The sequence below is a fragment of the Seriola dumerili genome, unplaced genomic scaffold (genome assembly GCF_002260705.1).
Source record: "Seriola dumerili isolate Sdu_G_001 unplaced genomic scaffold, Sdu_1.0 BDQW01000068.1, whole genome shotgun sequence".
Lineage (NCBI taxonomy): Eukaryota > Metazoa > Chordata > Actinopteri > Carangiformes > Carangidae > Seriola > Seriola dumerili.
The window spans coordinates 11754675-11780975 of record NW_019174323.1 but is presented as its reverse complement, the minus strand read 5'-3'; the positions used below and the strand labels follow the sequence as shown (position 1 = coordinate 11780975).

Below are 26301 nucleotides of genomic sequence, written 5' to 3'. Positions count from 1 at the left end.
ATAACCAGAAGACCAGGTTCTGTCACATGTCGAGCGGTGTAGTTAGGAATTAGTGGTGTAGTGAGATTAGTTTGGCACTTCACTGAGAAACCTGCAGGATAAAACCGTACACCTTGCTAATGACAAATCATTGAACTCTGTCAGAATCTGCTGTTATGAAACCTCCTGCCCACACTCTCAAAGTATACATATAGTATATTACAGTATATTAATTTCATATGACTTTAATGTATTCACATGTGTAGATACAGATATGTACATATTCAATAATAACCACTCATCTATTAAGCATTGCTTCGAAGGTTTAGCTAGTTAAATCTAGCTAGTTTGCATGAACTCCTAATCTGACATCAGAGCCTAAAGGGGCCTCATAGAGGCACTTACAACATCTGCCTGTTTTGTGTACTTAAGCAATGTCTACTTCAGAATCTCCTAGGTGATTTGCATTGGCCACAGCTATGGGATATGACTCTTTAAACTCAACAGAACCACAGTTGACATTCTTCAGATCCATTTGCATACAATACAAAGCAAATATGAGGAAATACAGTACTTCTATAATCATACATGTTCAAATTCAAGCGGTGCAGTGTAAGGTTATGTTATTCCTCTCACCCGCTGTCAGTCGATTGGAGCATTAAAGAAAAACATCACACTGCAGATACATAGGATGGATGGACATTTTCCTTGACTGTAACAGAAAATGTACACTCCAAATAAAGTGGCATAATAGAATAATTCAGAGTATCTGCAAACTGTAACATCCACATTGTGGAGTCATTCTAAGATTATACAGTATGCATGTGCGCTTAAAAGGTTTAATGAGTTTTTGTGCACTGTGAGAAGTGATGCTAGCAAAAATTACAGGCCAAAATTCAGGTTTGCTGATTTGGACTAAGATTAGCTTCGTGGATTGAACCCAGGCCAATCAATCTTTACTCATTACGTGCTCACAAAAGGTTTTTCTGCAAGTTAAATCAATTTAAAAAGGTACTATCCCAGAGTTTCCCTGTCTTTTAACTGTACAAGTTCAGGTGGACATTATACATTAAGGAGCTGCTGTCACTGGAGGAACAAAGTTCTGCATGCTGCTTCACTAAATTATTGTAATTTTCTGACATCATAATGGTGAAATGTACAATATTGCGTATAAGCACGACTACTAGTAACTTCGATTTGAAAATATGTGCGATGACCTTCAAAAACCCGTATCAGATGAAGCCAGGCAAGCATTACTTCTTGCAGTGACTGCATGATCTATCCTGAATGAGACACTACTACTTTATAAACCTTTCAACAACAAATTCAAGCAAAAATTCAGAAGATAGCTTTCATCTTCAGTCATAATACTGCATATCTAAGTCCTGAAAGTTTAGGGGTCTGGAAGCACATTGATTTTTAGACAAAATGGCAATCAGGACCATAGATTATGACAGTAAGAATACCAGGACCTGACTTTCTGGAAATGCTCTCCCTTTACACCTGCAAATAAGTGTTGGTTCTAAAGCACTTACAGTTTTTCCTCATCATTTCAGTCTTATTACATTTCTGTCTGTTTTGACAAATGTTATTTGAGACAATCAGTGGCACAGAAAAGTCATTCCTTACAATGAAATACACATTACCAGTACAAGTGAAGAAAATATAAAATTACAAAACTGAAACAACCAAAACAATGGCAGCCACAACATCAAAAACTCTTAAGGACCGGTTAGACCAGGTTGACTTGAAAGAAAACAAGACAAATGGCTCATGTCATCATTATACTTTTGGACACTTAGATCTGGAACAGCTAAATGAAAGATAATAAGTAGAATGCCTACTAAGTCTGTGCATTTTTAGAATTAAAAATAGATCTGCATATTTACATATGTATGTGCACAGCATGTTTTCCAGCATTAAAGTAATATTGCATGTTTATTGCATATGTGAATGTCATTATCTTTAAAATCTTTTTTGCTCAACTTTTAACATAAGATCTATCATGAGGATGGCAAGTTGAGGAAGGCCCTCAGTTACAAACATGAAAGCTATAATTGAACTACAGATTGATAATCATAAATTATTGAGGAAGAAATCCTGTTGTAACCCCTGTCATATTTTTCACAGATTTACCAACAGCCTGCATTTCATCATTTTAATCTGTATTTGTATATATATATATATATATATATATATATAAAAACTGTTTTAGATAAACATTTAAACCAAAAACAAAACAAAAAATGATGGAAAAATATATTTTAAAAAACACAAATTGAAGGTGGAAAAAGAAGCAAAACACATATTTAGAAAAGCTGAACATTGTTTGTTAAAGACGTATTTAATAGGGTGGTCTCGCGTTCAGTTGATTCGTGTTTTTAATGTCATTTGCCAAGATGTAAGATTTAAAGATTTGTAAATTAACTGTGATTGTTAGTAAAGTGCTTGTACTTGTTTTAATTATATAAATAATTTTGTAGTCCTCCGTATTTGACTATAGGTTGTATTTAGTTTATTTTTGTTACTTTTAAGTCATTTTCTAAATACATCGCATTTAGGTTTCTCTGAAAACTTGTAGGCCAGCACGTACATTATTACATTTACATGACTGTCCTCATTAGCTTTTCACTCAGGTCCACTCAGTCATTTATTATCATCAAATAGAAAATGTGAAGGGAAGATCTGATAGCTAAATTGTGCTCCTGCTTGGGAAACAAAACATAGTCCCTCTCATAAGGTCTTCAGCTGCCCTTATAATATTAACAACCAAGGAAATCATTTCCTCCAGTTTCATAAGCTAAAAACACACTACATCTAGTACTTTACTTTGCCATCTGCTGCCATGAATACTGAATCAACTTGGTTGATGAGGTCGATGTACTAGTGTGAAGCTCCAGTATCATGACATTAGGTCATTTGGTGTTGCTAACCAGCATTGCATATTAGCAAGCTATCTTGTCTAAAGCATGTAGACAAACAACATACAAGCATGGATGGTGTAAGAAAATCAGCTTGTTTTTCATTGGTTGACTGTAAAGATTTTAAACGGTTAGGTACCTGGGCATAAAACAACATTTTGTTTGATCTATTAATGAAGACAAGCTAGCGCCACCTCCATCAATCACATAAAGGTATGTAATGAACAATTTTTTTTTTTTTTCTATGATTGTTATAATTGGATTTAACATTATGATGATGAATATACAGACAAATAATATGATTGAATAGACCTTTAACTGCACACTTTGAGGGAACAATTACTTATATGGGATCCTAACAGCAATGTAATAAAACAAACTACAATTTTCAAAAGTGATGTTAGGCTGCACAATTGAGATGACTCTTATGGTACAATACTTTGTACTCTTTTCAATTAAATCTAAGGTTTTTCTTTTCTTTTGACATTGTGTTCAATTATGTCACAATAACTTTCAAAAGTAGGTGATAATAGTGAGACTTATAGAGGCCGACTCTGTTTTTTTTTTTTTTTTTTTGAGAGAGAGAATTACCAAAATGATATATCTACACTGTACATACAATAATATTCACAAAAGACAGAAAGTAGAAACCTATTCAACATCAATCTAATCTATAAATGTATTTTTGTCTTTGGCTAAATGAACTGAAGCATCTTGTTTCATGATCATTTCTCTGGACAGTGTTGTGAGCTCAGATTTGTTTGGTCCAGATCACACAAAAATGGATGTCCATCTACACACTTAGTATTAAAATGTAACAGTGCACGTTTTCATAATGTTTTTTTTTTTTTTTTTTACCTCTGACACTATTTTATTTACTAACCAATTCAAATATTTTTTTATATTTCTTCTAATAATTTAAAATAAGTGTATCTTTAAAACTAAAATTTATATTTGACCCCATCAGCTAACCTGATGCATGCATCATAAACCATTGGATTCACAAGACAAGAGGTCACTCTTTCTACATTCAAGTTCATTTTATGTTATTGCTATTGCTTTTGCACGGTGTACGATCCAAATGGAGACTACAATGCGATCAGTCCACGGTTAATCCAATGCATCTCTTTATCATCCAATCATAACCATCCTTTCTGCTACAAAATGGAGGGGATGGGGGAACGACAGCGGCGCAGTGGTCCTGGGGCCTCATAAGTTTCAAAGGGGGGGCTAGTGATAGGAGCAAGCCGCAGGGATGACCCAGCCATTCCCGATATGTTATTGAGACTGCGAGATTTCTCGTAGCCCGTTGCTTTAAAAAAAAAATTAAATTTAACCATCGATCGATACATTAGATTATAATATGTATTATTGTTTTGATATCATAAGCAAATTAAAAAAAAAAAAGAAATAAAATGTTTGTGCATGTTATGACAAATTTTACACATCCAGGTGGTGTGTTATGAAGGTTACACAGGATTGAAACATGAACATGAGGTTTAAGATGTCATCGGAAGAAATCAAAATGAAAAGATGCACAAAAGTAAAGAGAGTGCAAATTAAGGATCAGAAATTGAAAATGTTATGAAATCATAAAGACATATAAAGGACAGACGAGGACAGACACAGACAAGACAGACAAGACAAGACAAAACAAGAAAATGCGAGTTATGATATGTCTTTTTTTTTCAAAACAGAAAAGCAAAAGATTCTTAGATATTAAGAAATATAACACCTATAGTCGGCCCATTGAATAAAGCACCCGACATTTTATTATATAAAGCGCAATGTGCAATGTTCAGGTGTTTTAGACAACTATTCGGCCAAAATTGCACAGTTTAACACAAACACACAGTAGCAAATACTCAGATATCACTGATACAGTGTAAGAGTTGGCCACATGAAGTTTTAGGTGAAAGAGCTTAGAGACATGCCACTAATGAAGGTATGTTAGAATAATTAGTTGCCTTGAATTACACTTCATAAACAGCCAGTTTAATATTTGCTTTTTGTTCCTGTAAACTTCAAATGGCCAACACGAAAAAATGTCCTCCCTGCAACAGTTAGAAACACTTCCTGTCCCCCCGGAAATCGCATCCTGTTGTGGAGATCAGTTCACATTTTGTTTGCAGTGGGAAATGACACACGGTAAGAGGACGGAATTTAACCGACCAAGATGTGCAAGTGACTGTGAAGTAGTTTGCATGGCGCTCGCACCGCTGCAGGTACGTTTACAGTAACCCAATTTATCTAAGAAATAACAGATTTGCCTATGTGTCCTTTCCCACTGTGTTTCAGGTGTGGAACGCAGCATGCAGACATCGAATTCCCCCTGCACTGTTTGGAAGCAGCCACAGAGAAGGTAGTGCTGTGCTGACGGAGTGTTGTTGCATCAGGTGAAGTGAAAAACACCATTGGTAGGTGGCAGTTAACCTGCCCTAACAATGGCCAACGGACCCATAATGGATGGAGTTGAACTGTTTATTATTAGGGATGTGTTCTATTAGCTAAAATTTCATTTGAATGTAATATGCAATGCTCACAGAGTTTGTGATTAAATTGTAGTTATAGTGTTTAGTTGTGTAAAACTCCAACCATCACAAGGCCACAGTCAGACAACAAAGAACACCCATTGGTGCAGTATGACACCCTTTGTGCCTTCCTGCTGAAATGGAAATACACAGCAATACTGTGGTGCACAGTGGCCAAACCCACCACTTTAGATTACGCATCATTTGAGCCAACCATAAATAAAAGTTCTTTTTTTATTCTGACTAGCTCAGGCACATTAGTCGGACGGCAAGTCTGTAAAATATTGATGACGCCTTTTCACTGGGTTTCTCAAGGCTGCGTGTCACACAAAGATTGCTGAGAAGCTGTCCGGCCAATCCGCGGTGCCGCTTCATTCTCAAGTTCAATTCCAAAAGTATTTTGTTCATACCACCCAAATGTATCGAGACAAACTGTCAGGTTGCATCAAAATGGCAGCCGCATTTGTGATGTTTGCTGAATCAGGGCTGACGGGCGACAACAGGAGGGATGAGTTCAACAACCCAACCTGTTTTTGTTGCAGACGGGAAAAAAAATCTCCTAAAGCAAAAGGTGGCTATTATATTATATTATAACTCTAAAGTGATCATTAAGTGATAAACCCTTCGTCTGACCTAATGCTGAATAAGTAGCTGAAGTTATTATCTTTAAGATGTGCATGAAATCAAACCCTGGTTTTGATCTTATTTATGGTTTGCATTTTTTTTCCTCAATAGCTTTTCAGTGTATTTACATTCAGTAAAAATTCACACATATGAGGGAGACACAGGAAATGATGTATGTAATCCAGCATAATTTTACCGCATTTATATCAGCCTCACTGTTTACTCTTTGCTCTACTGGCCACATTAAGTTTCTGCTAATTCAAACAGAAGATCCTACTGCTGCTGTTTCACATTCAAAGCGTTCAAACTGGTGAAACAAAATGTGTTTGTCGCAGTGATCGTACAAAAAACCAGACAATGGTCACATTCAGCACCTCAGCAAACTTAACAACTGCTCATCAAGGTGACCCTGGATGTTGCCGAATCAACTAACATCTTACAACATCTTCACAACTTATCTAAACTGACCTTTAATGAATGTGCAACTGGTATAAACCAAAATACTTACATGTAATATAACATTGTTCCATTCAATGGTTTTAGAGTTAAAAAGCTTTTATGAAATAGAGAGCTTTAACTGTGATATTGTTGTTTCTGCCATTAAAAGAAGTTAAACTGACATTTTACAGAGAATAAAATAATCTAAATAAAACGAGAGCCAACTAATTTACTGTGTAGTAGCATTTACTTGTATAATAATTCAGCTGTTATAGTAATGTCCCAGTCAGCTGATTTTATGCTACAGGTTTAGGTTAAATATTAGGTAACTGCTTTACTTGTGTGCTACCTTTGATCAACGGTGACGAATGCTCAAAAGATTTGAAGTACGCAGTATGGGAGTTGACAAGAATAAGGTGGAGAAGCCCGTATATGAAGCTTCGAGGGTTTTGATTCTACTGAGGAATTCCTTTGGATCTATTCGCGGTGCTAAGCGAAAATCAGCATGCAGCATGCACAGTAGAGAGAGAGAGAGAGAAAGGGAAAATAGAGCATAACATACTGCTCATGTGATAAAAGGAAACAGAGGACACTAGGTTTTACATACATTAGGATCGTCAACCGAACTAAACTAGTAAAAGGCTTTAATGTTGGCTCTGTTGCTGTGAATAAATGTCCTTTATTTGCCCATTTCAAGTCTGGAATTAGAGGGTTTGAAACACTTGTCAAGTGGGACATGAGTAAAATATGGAGGAGAAAAAATGAGTTCCCATCTTTTGATTAGATGAAGGTGAAACTGATGAAGAATAATGTGGACCAGGAAGGAACGTGGTTCTGATGGTGCTTTAGATATAAATAGTGTGATGGTATATAACGTAACAAGTAATGGTTTGGTTTCGAAGCATTGCTTGGTGAAATTCAACACAAGGAAAGTTTTTTTTTCAGAAATGACGATAAAGATACTCATACTGTAAAAGTAATCATGTCTCAGCCACTGCAGTCTGTCACGGTCTGCTAGCTAGCTCCTCTCTATGCTAACTACTGTATTTACAACAATATCAACGGGGGCTTTGTGCTTTGGGATCGTCTGTCAGGGGAAACGCTGAGTCTGGCTGTCACTGTATTCAGTGATGACATAATTCCTGCCCAAAGTCACACTTAATTTACACTATGGAGGGAGAACGTACCTACCTACAGTCAGACTTTAGTTACACTTGCACTGCAGTGGCGGCCTGGGGATGGGATGGAGAATGAGTGTTAATCACAGAAGGAGGAGGTTGTGTAGAGGGAAGACACAGAGGGACAGAGAGAGGAAAACTGCAAATATTCTGAGCAGACTGTTTACCAAGGAAATAATCATGTAACGCTAAACAGACTGAACCAAAATAATAGACTTAATCATTCTTGTATGTACTGTATGTACTGTATGTATGTAGAAGGCAGAGAGCTACTTGACCTCTTGACTTCATGAGCGTGCGCTTGCTATGGATACACAGGAATTGCTGACGCTTCAGATGCTATTCTTAGCACGGCTACACACTGTATCATTCCTACATGGGATCAATTGCCTGTTAAAGATATGGTTGATCTCCTGTTACCCATAATTAGATGTATTGATCTCTTCATGACCATTACTGAAGCCACAATGTGTCCATACAGTACATACTTTTAGGGAAACTAAATAACATGGAACTGTATCCTGCTTCCTCTTGTTACCTGCATATAGGTCATACAGACATATATGCATCAGCTGTCATCATTGAAGCGTGATCCCATTCAATATTTTGTATACTTGTCATACTTTAACATAAATATTTATCATATGCGCATACATACATGCTGTACATATATACATATCATGTATTATTCCTATTGCAAGGTAAAAATCTGGCTCAGACAAAAGAATATCTGCAGAGTGTTGAGATGAGGCAACACAGTAACAAACACAGTGATACTGCTACACACGTTACAACATGCATGACAGTGTAGAAGACGATTTACAGATGACTTCCGACTAAAAGAGAACAATGACATACAGGAGGACACTGACAAGTGTTACCACATAAAACACATTTTCACACAAATTATTATTTTACACAAGGAAGCTTTTAGGAGTTAAATTTAGAGTCGGTATATTGTACTGAGTCGTAGCCCGATGTACTGAGCCGCTGACTGTAATGTAAAAATTGTCTACAGCAGAAATTAGTAGTGATGAATAATTTTGCAGATGCCTTGTGGATATTAGAAAACTTCTGGTCTTAGAAAATAATTCCACCAACAATCTATTCTGATAAATATCATCATTATGAATAATAAACGACAGGGTAAATAAGGGTGTGATGAAATGTGGCTGAAGAGCGAATGCGCCCTGCTAAATATAACAGCTTGTTTATGAATAGATTTATGCATATTCTGTTTAATGTATGATATTTGTTAAGCCTCAACATTGTATTAAATTGCGATGCAGAAATTCTGCCGGTTTAAAAGTGATGGGTGTTGAAAAATAGAAGATATTATCTTTATTCTTGGGTCAAATATACATTAAAATTTTTCATTTGTTAGTAATGAATAATGAGGTTTTTTTTTTCAAAAAAGTCCTTGAGAATGTCCTGAACCAGTGAGATTTGTGCCATTTTTATGTTAATTTCACCGTTTTGTTAGAAATGTCCTTTATCGGTCCAATTCTCAGAGGACAAATAGCAGGTGATGGTAAAACTTATAGGAGAACACAGGAAGAACACAGAGAAGTCAAATCACCAAACAACAAAACACAGTTGTACAAAACTCAAAAACATCGAGAAAAAAACAAACAAAAACAGATCATATGCAACAGCAAAATATAATAATTAAAAATAAATATAACTTAATCCTATGGACATAATACACCACAATATACTTAATGAAAGATGTAAACACCACGTTAGAAACAAAAGACACAAATAAGCACAAGAAAGACCCAGAGAAATACAAAGAAAAATAAAACAATTGTACACGTACAGTGAGGAACTGAGAGAGAGGAGAGGGGCAGAGACAGAGGAAGAAGGACAGAACCCAACGAGACTGAGATCCTTGAAGAAGGTCTAGAGGAGTGATTGGGAGTGGGCAATCAAAGGGGTGATTGACCGTTTGACCTTAGTGAGCCATGCATATTGCATTGGGTGCGTAAAGAAGTCAAATGGCCAACAATCAAAGAGAAGAAACGGAAAAGCTAATAAAAGAAGATGGCAAATACATCTTATGCGTGTATCTACGAAAGAAATCACAACTGAAGCACACAAGAATGAGTTTCGGACAGCACGAGAATCCCTCTTTAAAGGCAAGAAGGAGAACGCTTGTCATCAGCGGAGAACAGGGACATTAACTAACAGGAATCAAGTATTTTCCTTTTTCGTTCATTTGCAATTTTTGCTAATTTGGAGATATTGAGAACTGTTTGTCTTCACGTAAATTGCAGATTTTTTTAACCATATACAAAACTTTCTATATGTAGCCAACTGTTTATTTACACATGCACTGGGTGAAAGGTGGGGAACAGCGAGGACAGGTCATTTGTCTATCACAGGGCTGTATACACACGTTCCTCTTTACAAAACACTAGAGAATCAGGCTCTGGAGATTTACTGTAGCCACCCAGTACAATGTGTATTCCCAGTGCACAAGGTTCAACATATTAATACAGACTGACAAAGGAGCAAGGGCCGTTATAGATCCCCAACCTAAACTTTCCTGTAAGAAACCAAACCCTGAAGCAGCTTCCTAGTGACTCCAGCACTTATTTTCTTCAATAGACTCCTGATTTACTTTAAAGAGGGATTTTTGTAGCATTTAAATTGCAGTTTATACATAAGAACCATTGAAACTGAAGCAATGGCAGCGACCTGTAAGTGAAGGGCTTGGACAGCTCAAGGCTTGCTTACCTTAGACAGCATGTAGCCTCTTTTCAATCAAATCTGTCACAGTGTTTTGTCTGTCTGTCTGTCTGTCTGTCTGTCTGGTCGGTTAAGTGTGTAAGTGTTTCAGTCACAGAGTGCAGCTTTGGATTTCTATCCAGGTCTCCACAGAGGAAATACAAAAGGTCCTGAACTTTGGACTACACTAGGCACTGAAAGCACAGTTACAGGGTCTAGGGAATAGTATTTCAGATCCATTACACGCTCACAGCACAGTATTTTGTAAATCAGCATTGAAATAACTGGTTTAAAAGTCAAGAGGCTTTGTTTACAAAGCTGAGGTAGGACATTGAGTGATAATAGTTTTAAATCGTTTGCTTGTTTCCAGCGTGGCATGTCTCAAGAGGTACTATCCCTTGACCTCGACGGCTCCCTTGACCCCAATGACCTTGGGCCTTGGAAAGATGATTGTCATACAACACTGCAATCAGCGTCACAACTGTGTGAAGCCGGCCAAATGATTTCACATGAAATAAGGCATACGTACATGTAAGTATGCACATCTTTGAGCCTGAAATGTATCGTAGCATAGAAGTACATGTACATATTATATATACTGTAGGAATGTAGGTAGACTGTGTTTTTGGGGTTTTTTTTTAGGGCAAAAAAAGTTTCTGGGTTGCAGTGTAGGCTTTTGTTTACCAAGGTGGAGGTCCGCGGGGGAGGGAGCGACACGAATAAACACAGTAGAAGGGAAAAAAAACTAAATTAAGCCACACACGACAACACAAACACAACACTCAGACGGCATTGAGAGGACAGAGACACAGTGTATAACATGTAAGAATGAAAAAGCCCACATACACACGCGTGATATGACACAACCTGAAGAGAGAGACAACAACAACACAGAGGCACATCAGACAACAACGTTGACCCACTGTTCCCGTTCAGTCTTCTTCAGTGTGTGTTTTATTAGTTATTGACACAGGACACGACAACTGGGTTTTTTTCGCTCGAGCTGCCGGGTGTTATTTGCACATGTGGACGTCCACACGGGCTCGCTCTTGCACTCATGACTCTAATGCAAGTTTGAAGCTCTCACACAGACACAAACGTACACAAGCATACACATATTAGTGCACACTACTCATTGTCGATGTATATCACAGAGCAATCCCATTTTCTTTCCAAAAAATCTTTTTTTTTTTTCTTTTTTTACATCTTGTACATTGTTTATTGAGATTGTCGCTGAGTTCACAAAATTATAATGAAGCAAATTTGTATGCAGGTAGGATACTGGACTGAGGTTAAGTGTTGTTGGATAAAATACCTCACAAATAAGATAATGAGCCTTAAAATGCCATTTGCCACCCAAACCTTAATATTCAGATTTAAGCTCTATCTAACCTTAGCTCAGCAGCTGGCGTAAATCTTTTAATGTGATATTCAAAATTGACAGCACACTCTCAGGCACAGAGAAGACTCTTCACAGGTGACACTTCAAACTCCATTGAACATGTAGACACAACACTGTGGAAATGGTGGTGTGTATCTGTCATTTGAAGTCATGCATAGTGTGTGTGCCTGTGTGTGTGTTTAAGTGGGTGCTGTGCTGGTGTAGTGTAATTTGTGCAACCGCAAAACATGCTATGTCATGGAGAGCCAGATCGGAATTACTGGATGTTTTCGATCAAAGGTTGACTAAGCTACGGGCTTCGTTATTGTTTTTTTAACTTTTGTCAGTGTTACCTCTGGTCTATGGTTTGATCCAGGAGGAGGTGGAGTTTGCATTGAGGTCCTGCTGTAACAGAGACCCTTCCATCTTATACCAATCCTCAGTCAGAGGGGAGTCTGGGCTGGGTGCCAGGGCTGCTGCCTCTAGTTTGTTGTCAACAGGGGGTGTTGAAAGTTTGGAAGGAGTGTGAGGGAGTGTTTAGGTGCAGGTTGGCGACAGTGGTGGTGGTTAGATTGCAGCAGTAAATGAATCAAGGTGTCAGGTTTTCATGAGCACAAAGATAACGCATATGGGATTTTAAAAAAAAAAAAGGCAGGAGGGGTTACAATGTTGCACATAAGGAAAAGAAGATGGGAAATGAGGGTATGGGTTTGAAGATGGGGCAGAGGGGAAAGGGAGTCGGGGGGGGGGGGGGTGTGCAGGTTAGAGGGGGAGTGGTGGGTGGGGGAGTCATTACAGAGGGAGGGAGAGAGGGCAGGGCGGCAAGCCAAAAGAAAAGGACAACGTGAGGCAGGAGAGAGAGAGAAACAGAGAGGGAGAAACAGAAGTGACGAGAAGTAAATTAATGCATGGTCAACTGTCTGAGTCCAGAAGACAGAGAAAGACTGAGATCGTTCATGAGCATGAATGAATGTGACATCATGGGATACACGACAAACTTCACAGACACCATGAAAAAAATGGAAGACATGACTGAGGGAGTGAGGAGAGAAAGAAAAAGCAGAGAGGTAGAGGGACAGAAAATCTTGTCTGACACAAGAAATAAAATATGATACCAAGCGGTGATGGAAATACAGACAACATGAATGTGAAGAGGTGGAAACAAACAGAGCAGAGCAAAAGAGCTGAGTGTATGTGCATGTGTTGTATGACTGTATATGTGTGTACGTTTTCCTGCTTGCTGTGACCGGAGCCTTCTATCGGTAGCTGAGGCTTCCAAAAGTCATGTTCATGTATGCTCTCCCGTCCAAACCATCTTTCCTGTGTTTGAATGTGATCGTATGTACATGCAGTAACCTGTGTGTGCTTATCTGCACCGGATGCACACCGGACATAAATAGCATACATGCTTACAGTATGTTGTGCCTGGCATCTTGCTGTGTGGATCTCTTTACAGAAGATGTGCATGTGTATGTGTCTGTCTCCTGGTGTGAAACGTACCTTTCCGCACATTCCCATCTGTGGCACGGAATTCCCTGGTGTTGAGCAGGAAGCAGGCGCGGTCCTGCTGGTAGCGTTCCCGGGTAGGCCCACGCCCAATAGGGCTCCTCTCGTCTGGGCTCAGCACCTGGTCGATGGTGGGGCAGTCCTCATTAGCCAGGGCGGCCGAGGCTGCATCACCGTTCTGCTTGGAATCTAGAGGAAAGGGAGAGCGGTGGGGGTGGGGCGACATAGAGCGGAAAATACTGTTTCACACACATGCTTTCAAAGATGAATTTCTATTACTTTTTTTCATTGATCAAGCCTGACAAAATAAAGCAATGCATTTTATATTACAGACTGACATCAAGAGGTCTGGTAATAGTCAAAGAGCTGTAACAAGTAGGGTTATTGCAGATATTTCAAAATATTTAAATTTTGTTTAAGTTTTGTTACACAGTGCCATAGGGTCACTATAATTAAAAAAGTGCTAAAACAATTCGTCATTTAAAATTTCAGTTTTGTTTTTCTTATACATTTATTAGCACTGTAAATTGATATTTTGGATTTTTCTTGCTGTTAATCAGCCAAAAATCTTGTGAAGGGTATTTGCATTATTCTTTTTTACATTTTATCAACCAAATAATTAATCAAAAGTAATCATTACATTTGTATATGACAGAGGATGACCCTGTAAAACTGTCAAAGATGTTGAGTGGTCACAATTGTTCAGTTATGATCGGGGATGACTATTTCAGACAACATACACACACAGAGAGACATTAAGTTAAAATACAGTACAATATGCTGTTGTTTGTTGTGTTGGAGCTTGTGGTGATGATACTGCAAAACAGTCTTGGAGCCAATTTTGACTAATAAAACTTCCTGCTAAAAAAAATAAATAAATCTACTAACACAACCTACGAGAAACCTTTGCAGACTGGAAGACAGCCAAGCAGACAGGATGTAGTAAAAGCACTGATAAAACCAACATTTTCTGTCTGATGACTCAGGCAGTAAAGTAATGCATTAAAGGTGCATTATTGCTGCATGTGACCGAAGCATGTAAAGGAAGAGCCAATTTACCTCCCCCCCTGATTTTACTGCTAATGCCAGAGAGAAATATCTGCAGTCAGCCCAAATTGAGATGCATTAAGCTGTTTTAATAGATAATTGAGTTCATTCTACTTCTACAGTGTTTGTTCTTCACTGACAGATGGGTGCCTTAAGGCGACCGTGGACCTACCAGTTGATCATAAATTACACATGAGTTCTGATGGGCCAGTGATTTCTTCAGGGTGGATCCAGAATCAACTATGCATCACTTCCTGATAGTACTCGCACTTCTCTCTCTTTGGCACTCTAATCCTCCACTGGACCTCTGAACACATCAGCATGCATGCCTAAAACTGCCATCAGTAAACCGTAAGTAAGTAAATTTCCCAGAAGCCTGTTAGTCAATTTTTACCCAATTTACTTTGAGTGTAAAAATGTGAACTATGAAAATCAAATCTCTCACCTCTGTTAATCTCTATAATTTCTTCTTGGGCGAGAGGACAGTCACCCCCTATGCCTCCAGAACCCATCACTCCACCTAGGACATTTCCCAAGATCCTTTGAGGTGAGGCAGTAGCCATGGCCAGGGCATCTGGCTTGCAGTAGTTGGGGGATCCTGGTTGGGGTGCTCGAGGGATATGTTTGTTCTTCTTTTTGGGCAGCTTTTGTTTGGCCATGGCCAGAGAGTAGTACATGCCGAAGTTGTTGACAATGACAGGCACAGGCATAGCAATGGTCAGCACACCAGCCAAGGCACAGAGCGCACCCACCAGCATCCCAGACCACGTCTCCGGATACATATCTCCATAGCCCAGCGTGGTCATGGTCACAACGGCCCACCAAAATCCAATGGGGATGTTCTTGAAGTTGGTGTGGGCGCTGGCTGTTGGGTCATCCGGGTCAGCGCCAATTCGTTCAGCATAGTAGATCATAGTGGCAAAGATGAGGACACCAAGGGCCAAGAAGATGATCAGCAGGAGGAATTCATTGGTGCTGGCACGAAGGGTGTGGCCAAGGACACGGAGACCCACAAAGTGGCGAGTGAGCTTGAAGATTCGGAGGATACGGACGAATCGGACGACACGGAGGAAGCCCAGGACATCCTTGGCAGCTTTGGAGGACAGACCACTCAGGCCCACCTCCAGATAGAAGGGCAGGATGGCGACAAAGTCGATGATGTTGAGGGTGCTTTTGAAGAACTCGAGCTTATCTGGGCAGAAGGTGACTCGCAGCAGGACCTCAATGGTGAACCAGATGACACACACGCCCTCCACGTATGTCAACCAGCTGTCAGTCACCACCTCGTATACAATCTCCTCACGGGTGAAGTTGCCCACCGTGACGTTCTCTGTCTTGTTGATGATGGTGTTGAAGGCCTCATGCGTCTCCATGCAGAAAGTGGAGATGGAGATGAGGATGAAGAATAGGGAGCCAAATGCCACATACTAGAAGAAAAGGAAGAAACCAGCAAACAGAAAAAAAAGACAGGAAGAGAAAGGAGAAAAAGAAAGTGAGAGAAGGAGGAAGAGTCAGGTGCAAATCAAGAAAGTTCAGCAGGGCAAAAAAACATAAAAAAGCATAAAGAAAAACTATCGCTTTAGTGCAGTTTGAAACCTCAAGCCAACAGCAAAGGGAAACAACTGGTGTAGGTGCGACCCTTGTTCTGTCACACCCAACCCAAATACACATAAGTGATACTTAAGCCAAATACACAAACCTCGTGTGCGTGTAAAAATTATTTTTCAAAATAAAAAAAGAAGCAAAGATTTGTTTTGTAACAGCACAGCAGGCAAGTGGACCTTCCCTGAGGAGGACCTTGGCACAATTTGACCCGTAGTGACCGAAGTCCAAGGACAATCAGACTCATTAGGCCTAACCAAATTACATCTGACAGTCATAAATGATTGTGATGAACAATGAAGGTGTAAAAATAGATGTGCTGTCAGTATCATGTCATATCATGTGCCATCAGGAAAATGATAACTTACTGTGATTATAAGTTAATCAAATTATTAATAGCGCTATCAGTTCAATATCAAACTCCCCTTTTAAAAAGGAGCTTATTCTAATATGTATATTTTTGCTTTATTTTTTCTCTCACAATTATGATATACTGAGATTAAATTGCCCGAGAGCATCAGAGGAGACCTGGACCTGAAACCAGGTCCACCTAGACCCAACACCCTGAGGGCCCTGCCTCAGATTGACACACCTCTTAAGACATCATTTACATGAAATCGGGGGAAAAGTGCAGAAGAAACAGAGAGCAAAATCACAGTGCATTAATGTAACACTCAATCCAAAAAAAAGAAGAGGGTAGAAAAGTAATAGAAAAACACCACTAAGTTGCGATACTCTGCTAGAGAGGACACAGGATGGGATGGAGGGATGAGAAAGACAAGAAGCTGTAAGGATAAGATGGATAAATAACTGTATACCATCTGTATACCACAGTCCAGTAAACAAGTGAGAAGTCCCACAGCTCAGCGGGTGTTCTGTGTTCAAAGTGTCAAAGTGTGAGTTTAGAGGTGCAACTGTCAAGGTTGAACTGCGGTTTTCTAGTAAACAGACATTTGTTTACGGATATACGATATGATGTAAGACCCTGCAAACTTATGTTAGTTTCTTTGGAATCTTTATATTTAATATTTCAAGAAGCTACAGCGTTTACACCACGTTCATATATTCTCACATGCAGATTCAATTTACATCCTCAGGTAACATCACCCATTCCTGCTTCATCACACATTTAGACCAGCTGAGATGAAAGCTCAAATTAAGACTTAAATTAATTTTTTTTTTCTTTTTGCTGTTGTTCTACCTGCTCCCTGGCACTTCGGTAGGGCAAAGGATGTCTGGCACTTTTAAATAATTAATGTTTTTCAAGTCTTAGAAACAAAGTTACGGATTAGGCCATAAACGTAAGGCTGTATAATACGGCTTAACCGCCACAAATACACGGTGTATATCTGCCTCCTAGTTAAATGCATCTGGGTTATCTGTTCCTAAACATCAGTGAGGAAGCTACCGCATTATCTTGGTGTTTACCTGAAACGCATAAACTGTTTGGTTGAAGCCGTTTTCGCTGAATTATCGTTGTTATTGTGACCAAAAAAGACAAGTAATAGTAAAGTCCCAGTTTCCATTGGCATATGCCCTCTGTCCCCTTATCCACCTCTTTCTACAAGTTATACTACAATGTCTTGCAGCTCCATGTCTGCTTGTTCACTTCCAAATCTTTGTCCTCGGGGGAAAATTTCCTGGACAAAAAAAAAACAAAAAAATAAGTGAAGTCATAACCCTGCCACACCACACTGTCCCACCACAGAGATCTCTGTTGTTTTCCAGAGTTTATTCTTCAGGTTTGCTCTTTTTTTTTTTTATTTTTTTTTTTTTTTATTATCACTCAAAGGCAGTTTTCTTAGCACTGGCCACCTGTGTGTGCTCTGCAGGCTCAGTGTCTATATGTACCCAAGCTTATTATTCTACTGTAGCACATTCAATTGTCACTGAATCAATTGCAGTAGCGTGATAACACCAGTGTGTGCGTGGCTACTGCACAATCTTTCCCCGTTGCGGTCCATTCCTACAAGCCCTGCAGTGTATTTATAGATGCTGTGTACTTTGTGCTTTATCAAATAAATAATAAAACACAGACATGGCCTGAAGAGCAAAAGAGAAAGGTAATTCATACTTGAGTGGAGTCCATATATATAAGAAGCCTGAGTGCCCTCAGTGTATTGTGCGTGTCACCGTGTATTTTCGACATTATGCACTTATGTAATATCAAGAGCAGCATACTTATATGAGGAAACCTTATAACTAAGCAAACGGAGGGAACCGGTTTCAGTTATTTTTCTTGAAAGGTCTCGCTTCTCCCTCTTTGGATTGAAAACCGGAGAGCCTAAGCCTACACGCATTTGCCTCCATGACAGAATCAGACTAAGCAGAAGACTTAAGACTCTGACCCACGGTATTTATGGAGGAGATTAGCTGACAAGCATTTAGCCACAGAAGTGATCTTCCAGGAAAGTCAGCCATGACTGTCCATTCTGTAGTTTTCGTTTGCTATATTGGGATTGAGATTTGTTTTTGAATTAGCATAATGGTTGTTGGCTGGTAATTGAAGTAGGTTATGCTGTGTTGCTTTACAGAAGCAGCGTAAGGAAACATCATTTAAAGTGGAGATATATTTCTGTTAAGAACATCTCTTTATATTCTAAATAGTTTTGCGATGTATGCATCGGGTTTGTTTGGAGTTTTCAAATTTTCTATCTTGTTATCCTCACAAGCCTTCACCCTCCCACCACCCCCCTCTCTGGTCTTTTCTCCTCCCCCTCTACTCCTTCTCTACTCTCTCCTTCTCCCCCTTCCTTCTCCATCTCTTTCCCCTACCTCTTTTCTCCTCTGCTATGTTTCTCGCTAGTCGGTGTCTGACCTACTTTCTCAGATTGCTGCAGTGCTCTCCCCCTCTGTATCGTGAAAACACACTCACACACACACACACACACACACACACTAAGGTTCTCAGTCACCCTCCTACCCCCCCCCCATACCAGCCCCCCAGTCCCGGGGAAGCAGGATAGCACCAGCAGGACCTGCTCAGGATGTTTCCTCATTGGCTGGGCACCAGAATCCCTTCACGTGTAGAAATCAGGGCAACGAGGAGAGTTTTGCCTTGAGGTGTTATGCTCTTATTTTTTATGTTCCTGTTGCCATTATTCCTTGTGAGGATGTTAATGATGTGAGTAATATAATAACCAGGAGCACTGGTAGAAGATCTGAGTTTTAGCAAGCTGCAGTGCTTCCAGAGCTGAAGAAGAGTATCATTACACATGTACAAAGGAACTCACACACAAGAGAGTGCAAACTGAAAATAGTGGTAAAACTGCAGTTACATATCTTTTATGTAGGCTACACAGGTGGAGACACAGGAGGGGGTGGACAGGTGGGAGGCAGACCAGACGATGTGGATCCATGCGTAGAGAGGCACAAAGGAAAAAGAGTTGAAGCGGTCCAGGAGAAAGGACAGAGCGCTGTTGAAGTGAGAGAAGCTGAGGACTGCATGCCAGAGCAGTAAGCACAATTCAAACACTGACAGAGGAACGGATCCCGAGCTAAGATCTGCTAAGCTAAGCTCAGGTAGCTCATCATTCTGTTGATCTCGACATGATGTGACCGTGTCATGACAAGAGAACTTCTAAAAAGAAGTGAGAGTGAGAGGAGGAGTGCGAAGACAAAGAAAGAGAAGGAACGCTATCAGGACATTGAAGGGCTAATAGTAAATGACAGGCCTTCGCCATAAAAGCAAATTCTGTCAAGCAGAGGGACGTAGGGAGTTCTGTGGGTGCTTTTACTACACGTTAGTGCAGAAAGAAATCTAAAACTATTAGAACCTTAATGTCCACAGTACGTCAAAATGAATGCGTCTGACTAAAAGCGGCGTTAGTCAAGATGTACGATAATGTACAAAACCCCCAATCTGATGACAAACACAGAGGCTGCAGCACAGAGGTCCTCACCTCAAGATGTTCAACATGATCTGATTAAAAAATACATACATTACTCTGCTAAATTTGGCTGTTGACCAGTTAGTGCGCTGTCAAAATAATAAGTCTAAAAGCCAATGCTGTTCATGCTGAGCTGATACTATCAGAACATCATATATTGAATGCTGTGAAATCAGTGTTCATGTTTGACCACATCATGAGGCTCATCATTCACTGAAGAAACACTTTGGAACTATAACTGATCGGTTTAAACTAGGATGTCCCACGCACACATCCAAACGTTTTGTTCATTGCTGCAAGAAAATACTTTGGAGGTCGTCTTGCGACAGAGACACCTCCAAATAACAGACAAAACATAAATCAGGTTTTGGTATAAGCTCAAAATGAAAATATATGGACAAAGTAAAGATCTCACCCACAGTGTTGATCAGCTTTTATCCAGATCATTGTGTAATTGTGTTATTTAAATAAATTTAAATAAATTTCTATTTAACAATGAGCCCTGAACTACATTTTTTTACATTACTGTATTAATATACATCCACACAGAAAGACTTTCTAAGCATTTTGTCTTTCTTGTTTCTGTACAAATACAGCGAGGGCACCAGAGATTTGTAATGCAACCACAAAGCCTCTCCTGATTTCTAGATTCGCCCTCTTTCTCTAAATCAAACTTTGGCGTCGGGTGCTTTTACTGGTGGGAAATCTTAGACACACAGGAAATAACACGTCTGTGTTTCAATCTGAAACCCTGAGAATGAAATACAGAACATCCTCAACATCGGCAAGGAGAAACAATGACAGCTGAACTTTTCATTCAGTGAGAGACAAAAATACATTCAGGTCTGAGGGCACAAATTAGCACTGATAACATGCTAATTGCAGCTTTAACCTATAGGATGTGTTGCAATGAATTCGACCGTGCTATAACTAAAAGCCACGACACAATATTAGTGAAACAAGGGTTCATGGCTTGTGTAATTAAATCAAACAGTATTTGAAGATGGCCTAGCACAGTGGATTACACTGTAGATCTGAACATCAAATCAATATTGATCAATCCATCACAGCAGCCAGTCCTTTTTAAATATGCAGCAGCATGTGTGTGAAGAAAGATGGAGAAGCACTCCCACTGCTTGAACAGTAATAAACTGTACTTAAAGCTACTCATCAAATCTGTGTGTGTGTACTATATGCGCCCATGTGTACATGTGTTGGCGTAAGTGCCTGGCACAAGTGCGTGCGTGCATGTGTGTGTGTGTGTGTGTGTGTGTGTGTGTGGACATGACTCACCACGTAAGAGAGACAAACAGCCTATGGGCACAGGAGGTGTGTGCACACACTTACTGATCGCAGATAGTGAGTGGTAGCTACATGAGCACTGCATTGAGGTGATGGAGAGGGATGAGCGGAGAGACAGAGGGAAAGAAAGAGGTGGAGGAAGATGATAAAAGGAGGAGCAGCAATCTGTCACGTCACACTTATTTATCTCCTCAGGCACTTTGTCTCTGCTCCCCCCACCCCCTTACCCCCCACCCCACACACACACACACCTTCATGTTGCAATGAGGAGAAACATGTGTGTGTGTGTGTGTGTGTGTGTGTGTGTTCTGGGCTGAACATCCATGTTAATGCTCTGGATATATGATTCAGAGGCACACTGTAATAATGGTGTGAAGCCTAATGCGCTGAATTCCCTACAGTAAGCGACCATGTGTGACACCTGCAGCCCAATGACCTTCAAGGCCCAATAGAGTCTCCCTCACTCTCTAGACTCTGAGATTAGATTTGGAAAGATCATCAACATAAATTTGAAAGAGCGGGAGTCAGAGATGGGGAGAGAAAGAGAGAGGGAAGCGAGTGAGAAAGAGCCTTTGAGAGAGAGAGAGAGAGAGAGAGAGAGAGAGAGAGAGAGAGAGAGCCACTGTGAAAGGAAGTTGATGATGGAAAGTGTTGATTGTGTTTCGATGGATGAATGAAGAGGAGCGAGTGAAGGAATGGAGGGAAAGGAGATGAGCAGGGGAGAGGGGAAGACAATGCCGTGAATCTCACCAATCAAGGGGAGAGAGAGAGAGAGAGCAGGGGCAGAGAGTGAGAGAGCAATAAAGAGAGATGGCGAGGAGGAAAAAGGAGGAGGTGTTGGGAGCACATGAATGTAAGTGATATAACCAAGGAGAAATTGTCGGGGCTGATATTAGCCCTACAGGCGTTTTTGCATGCACGGCGGCGTGCTGCGCTCTTCCTTAACGGGACCCTAGTGGCGCTGTGTTTACTGCGGCACCATCCAGAAGAGCTTTATCATTACAGTATTACCACAGCCCTGCCTGGCTCTCTGTCACCATGACAACCACTGCGTTAGCCTCTGCTTTCAGGCACCAAGGACAGGACTAAGCCAAATACTGCTCCTACAGCTGGCGTAAAGGGCTGAATGTAGAGGAGCAAGAGCCAAACTGTGATCGCTCGGTCCGGCCGCCCGACCATTCAGTGACAGATTAACATTTGTCGGGTCAAGGGAATGTGACCTTGACAGAGATATAAAGACAAATAAAGGATTTTGCTTCTTATTGACAGGGCTTTTTGTTCCGTGATGGCGATGTTTGATCAGCATTAGTATGACGAACAGCTCCCGGTAAGACAGGAGGAGTACGTGGAGCCTTTCCCAGAGGGCAAAGCAAAGAGGCGACCACCGCTGCAGAGTCAGCGATGATAAGAAGACATTGAAGGATGATTTGAAATCTGCACATGAATGAAGGCATGAAAAATGAACATTTAAAGATGGGAAGTGTACAGAACGTTCTCCTGAAGGGCAACCCGAGCAATGGGTTAGACCGGGATCGGGTGATTAATCTATTATTTTAGGGTGAATGACTGTGCCCATCACTCAGAGACTTCCCAAGAAGCCACTTAGCGTGCAGTGGGAGTATAACCTTGGGTGGCTTACAGGAATAGCCCTCACTTGATCATCATCATCATCATCATCATCATCATCACTGTTATATTCTGTGAGGAATAATGTTGAAGTTGAAGGTTTTGCTACTTTAGGCTGAGATTAGTAGAAAACCAAAAAAAAACCCTAAACCTAACAGTCAAACATTGTTGAACAAGACAAAGAGAACAACTAAAATGTCAAAAGAGAGAGAGAGAGAGAGAGAGAGAGAGAGAGAGAGAGAGAGAGTTCCCTTTAGGGACATGGCGTGTGAAATGGACAAGCAGTAAAGCTGAGTGGAAAGACTGAGCGAGGGATGAACAGAGAGGGAGAGAGAACAGTACAGAAAAGTCTTTCTCTTGTCTTCACTTCAGTGGCTCTCAGCTGTTTGTGACCCTCAACCTCAAAGCTTCCTCGTGTGAGTTTGATGTACGCCATGAGATGTGTCCACGAATGTTAACCACAGTTACAGCGTTCAGACCACCATTCAAGCGTAAAGGCTACTAAATACAGTTAATACCACATGGAAAAAACAACTGACAGCGCTCTGGGGTGCAATTAACATTCACATGTCAAAATATTGGTGGCTCTGGAGGTTCCTGGAGTAAAAGATACTGACCCTGACCTAACCCTAACTGCAACATCCACGATTCGAGCACAGCCGCGGATCCTCGTTGCGTGTCATCCGTCCTTTCTTTGCCTTTGTTTCCTGTCACATTTCTACTCTTGCTATCAAATTACAGGAATACATTTCACATTTTGGGAAGCACTTTTTTTCTTGTTGGGAGTTAAATTGATTGTTGACATTGACACCACTCTCGTGTCTGTACAGTAAATACTAAACTACTGCCAGCAGCGCTCATGTTCGCTTAGACTCCCAGCCAAGAAACGGTCCAAGGTGTATGTAACCCCTTGTAAATCAAGCAGTTTGACATTTTTGTTCATATGAAACAAACACATAATGTGTTAATTAACAAGTGCTGGTTGATAAATTGTGTTACCATTGAACGGAGCCAGGCTAACTTTTCCCCCAAGCTAAGCTAACGGTCACCAGGTGGCATGAGAGTTGTATTAATCTTCTCATATAACTCTTGGCAAAAATGCAGTTGTCATCAAATTTTTACTTTTTAAACAATTGATTGATAATCAAAATTAGCAAATACTTTTGTCAATAGACAATCTTTCAATCAGCTGATCATTTCAGCAGATGATAAGCTACAGTCTTGCAACCTATCTAGTCAACCTCCTCTTTGCACTGCAAAAACAAGACAGAGGTTTTAAGAGTCGGCCCTACCACTGCAGAACGGTCTAGATTTCAAGGTGCGCTGAACAAGTGGCACCGAAGCTCATTTCAAAGAGGAGCTCCATGACAGCTGATAATGACAGACTGACGATCGGCAGAAAACAATATCAGAGGAGATATAGAATTCTTGTGACCCTTTATTCCCCACAAGCCCTCTTTCGGTCTCAGAGGAAATGCAGCCGTGTCTCACCTCGAGGGAAATGCAATTGAAACAGGTGGAGGACGCTGGTGTCCAAACCAGTGCGGGAGGTTAAAAGCGGAAGATTGTGGTTGCCCAGCACCCGACGTGGGACACTGCGGGATAATGAAGGGCAGGAGAGGTGAGGCGTAGAAAATGGGTGGGACTGGTAGAAGTAGACGTGGGGACGGGCAGAAGAGAGGAGGGACATAATGGGATGGTTGCATGTGTTGCAGGATTGCATATGTGCAAAAACACGTGGACACATGGGATGCGAGTCTCATACGTATGCATGAGGCTTATCAAACACCTGAATGCAGGAGGAGATGAAGGAGGAGGAGGAGCGATGGAGGTTGGAGGGAGGCTGCACTGAACTTAGAGAGATATAATTAGCTTCTGCTCTGGGTAATCCTTGCATATATTTTATTTTCTGAGTGTTAGAAACACTGACTCTCTGAGGTCAGCGCTCTTGGAAGTGATCCTGGTAAAAATTTCAATCACAACACAGACTTCTGTTCCAGAGATTCCCTGAATGACTCAACTCCTTGACACGCTACAGTTGAATTGGTAAGCTGTCCTATACACACACACACACACACACACACACACACACACACACACACACACACACACACACGTCACTTTGTCGTATTTGCTCTGCAGCTTTCAGGTCCCCTCCATTTCGCTCCCACTGCAGTCCTGTCAAATATATTTGAAGACAAACAAACAGTGTGTGGAGGTGAGTGAACAGTACATGTGTCCGTTCCCTCTCATCTGCTTTGTATTCGCTCCAGATTACTGCAGCATACTATATGCGTTTGTCCTTGCGACACAGCCCCCCTCTTTCTGAGCCGATCCTCCCTTTTGCCTCCCTTCCTCACCCCGTCCGTCCTCTCCTGTCCTACTTGTATTGTCCGAGACACATGAAGCAAGTCCCTGTTCTTTTAGCTGTGACGACCGCATGCCTTCAAGTCCTCCTCCTCCTCTTTCTCCAAACCCCTTCTGTCCTTTCTCATTCCATCATAAAAGAGAAAACATGCACAAAAGGACTTTTTGGTAACTACACTATCAAACTGTAAACCTTTCAACGTTAAGTCAAATTTTGAGACAATGTCCTGATCTCAACAAACCTCCACAGGACATTCTGACACATTTTCATCCCAATCCACTCCCACATCAAACTGTTACACACTCCTCTTGATCACGTTTCCATTAATAGTGGTCATTCGATGGTACACGCACTCTGCCTCCACTCCACTGCCACTTGGACACAAGGCACAGTCACAAGGAAGCAGATGGTCACACAGGAATTGTCCCAGGGACGCCCCCCAATGTCATTTTCCAAGGGAACGAGCAGGGATCCAGTTTGACTGTTTCAGTGCCACATGTAACGATGCGTGGCCGACCATGCAGAGACACTGACCAAACTGTTAAACACGTGTTCACAACAGCATGGTCGCCATCACGAGGTGAGACTTGACTTCTGTGTGTGATTTGCTCGGTGTAGTACAAATCAGCAACATACTTCATAATCAATCATTCTACAGAAACTAGCTGGTTTCTGGTTCTGTGAGTATTCTCTGATTTCTTTGTCTTATCTGATGGTAAAATGAATCTCTTTGCCGGTCCGACAAAATAAGACATTTTTTTTACGTTTCAGATTATTAATTGAGAGGATTTGCTGCTTTTCTTTGTGTTTTTTGATGATATACTGCATATTTTTCGTTTAATAACTTCGTCGTGGGGTTGTGGTGGCCATTTTTCATTATTCTTGACATTTATATATAGACCAAACTATTAATTGGTGAATCACATAAATAATCTGCAGATTTATTGATAATAAAACAAATAATCACTAGTAAAGATGAGATTAGAAATTACAAAATGCTCAGCCACTATTATTGTAAAAAATTATCTAATTATATCACTGTAACATCATTAGTGCTGAAACATAGTCAAACAGTTGATTTGCAGACAATAAATCAAGGATTTGGATAATTTAAGTTATTTATTAAGCCAAACTAACCCTTCACTTGCAGGTTTTAACATCTCAAATGTGAGATTTGC

At 40.5% G+C, this 26301-nt stretch overlaps 1 protein-coding gene across 2 annotated transcripts in view; it reads right to left on the bottom strand.

Annotated features, from left to right (window-relative positions):
• Positions 1–26301, bottom strand: part of LOC111220012 (potassium voltage-gated channel subfamily C member 1-like) — a 50060-nt gene that overhangs the window by 6079 nt on the left and 17680 nt on the right. Inside the window, exons 3-5 of one of the 2 annotated variants that reach the window (XM_022742942.1) lie at positions 14781–15762; positions 13283–13477; positions 12136–12264 (exon numbers count right to left, since the gene is read on the bottom strand). In XM_022742942.1, the coding sequence (XP_022598663.1) occupies positions 12143–12264; positions 13283–13477; positions 14781–15762 (1299 nt within the window). In that variant the 3' untranslated portion in view covers positions 12136–12142. The remainder of the gene's footprint in view (positions 1–12135; positions 12265–13282; positions 13478–14780; positions 15763–26301) is intronic. The other variant, XM_022742943.1, reaches the window with a different exon arrangement.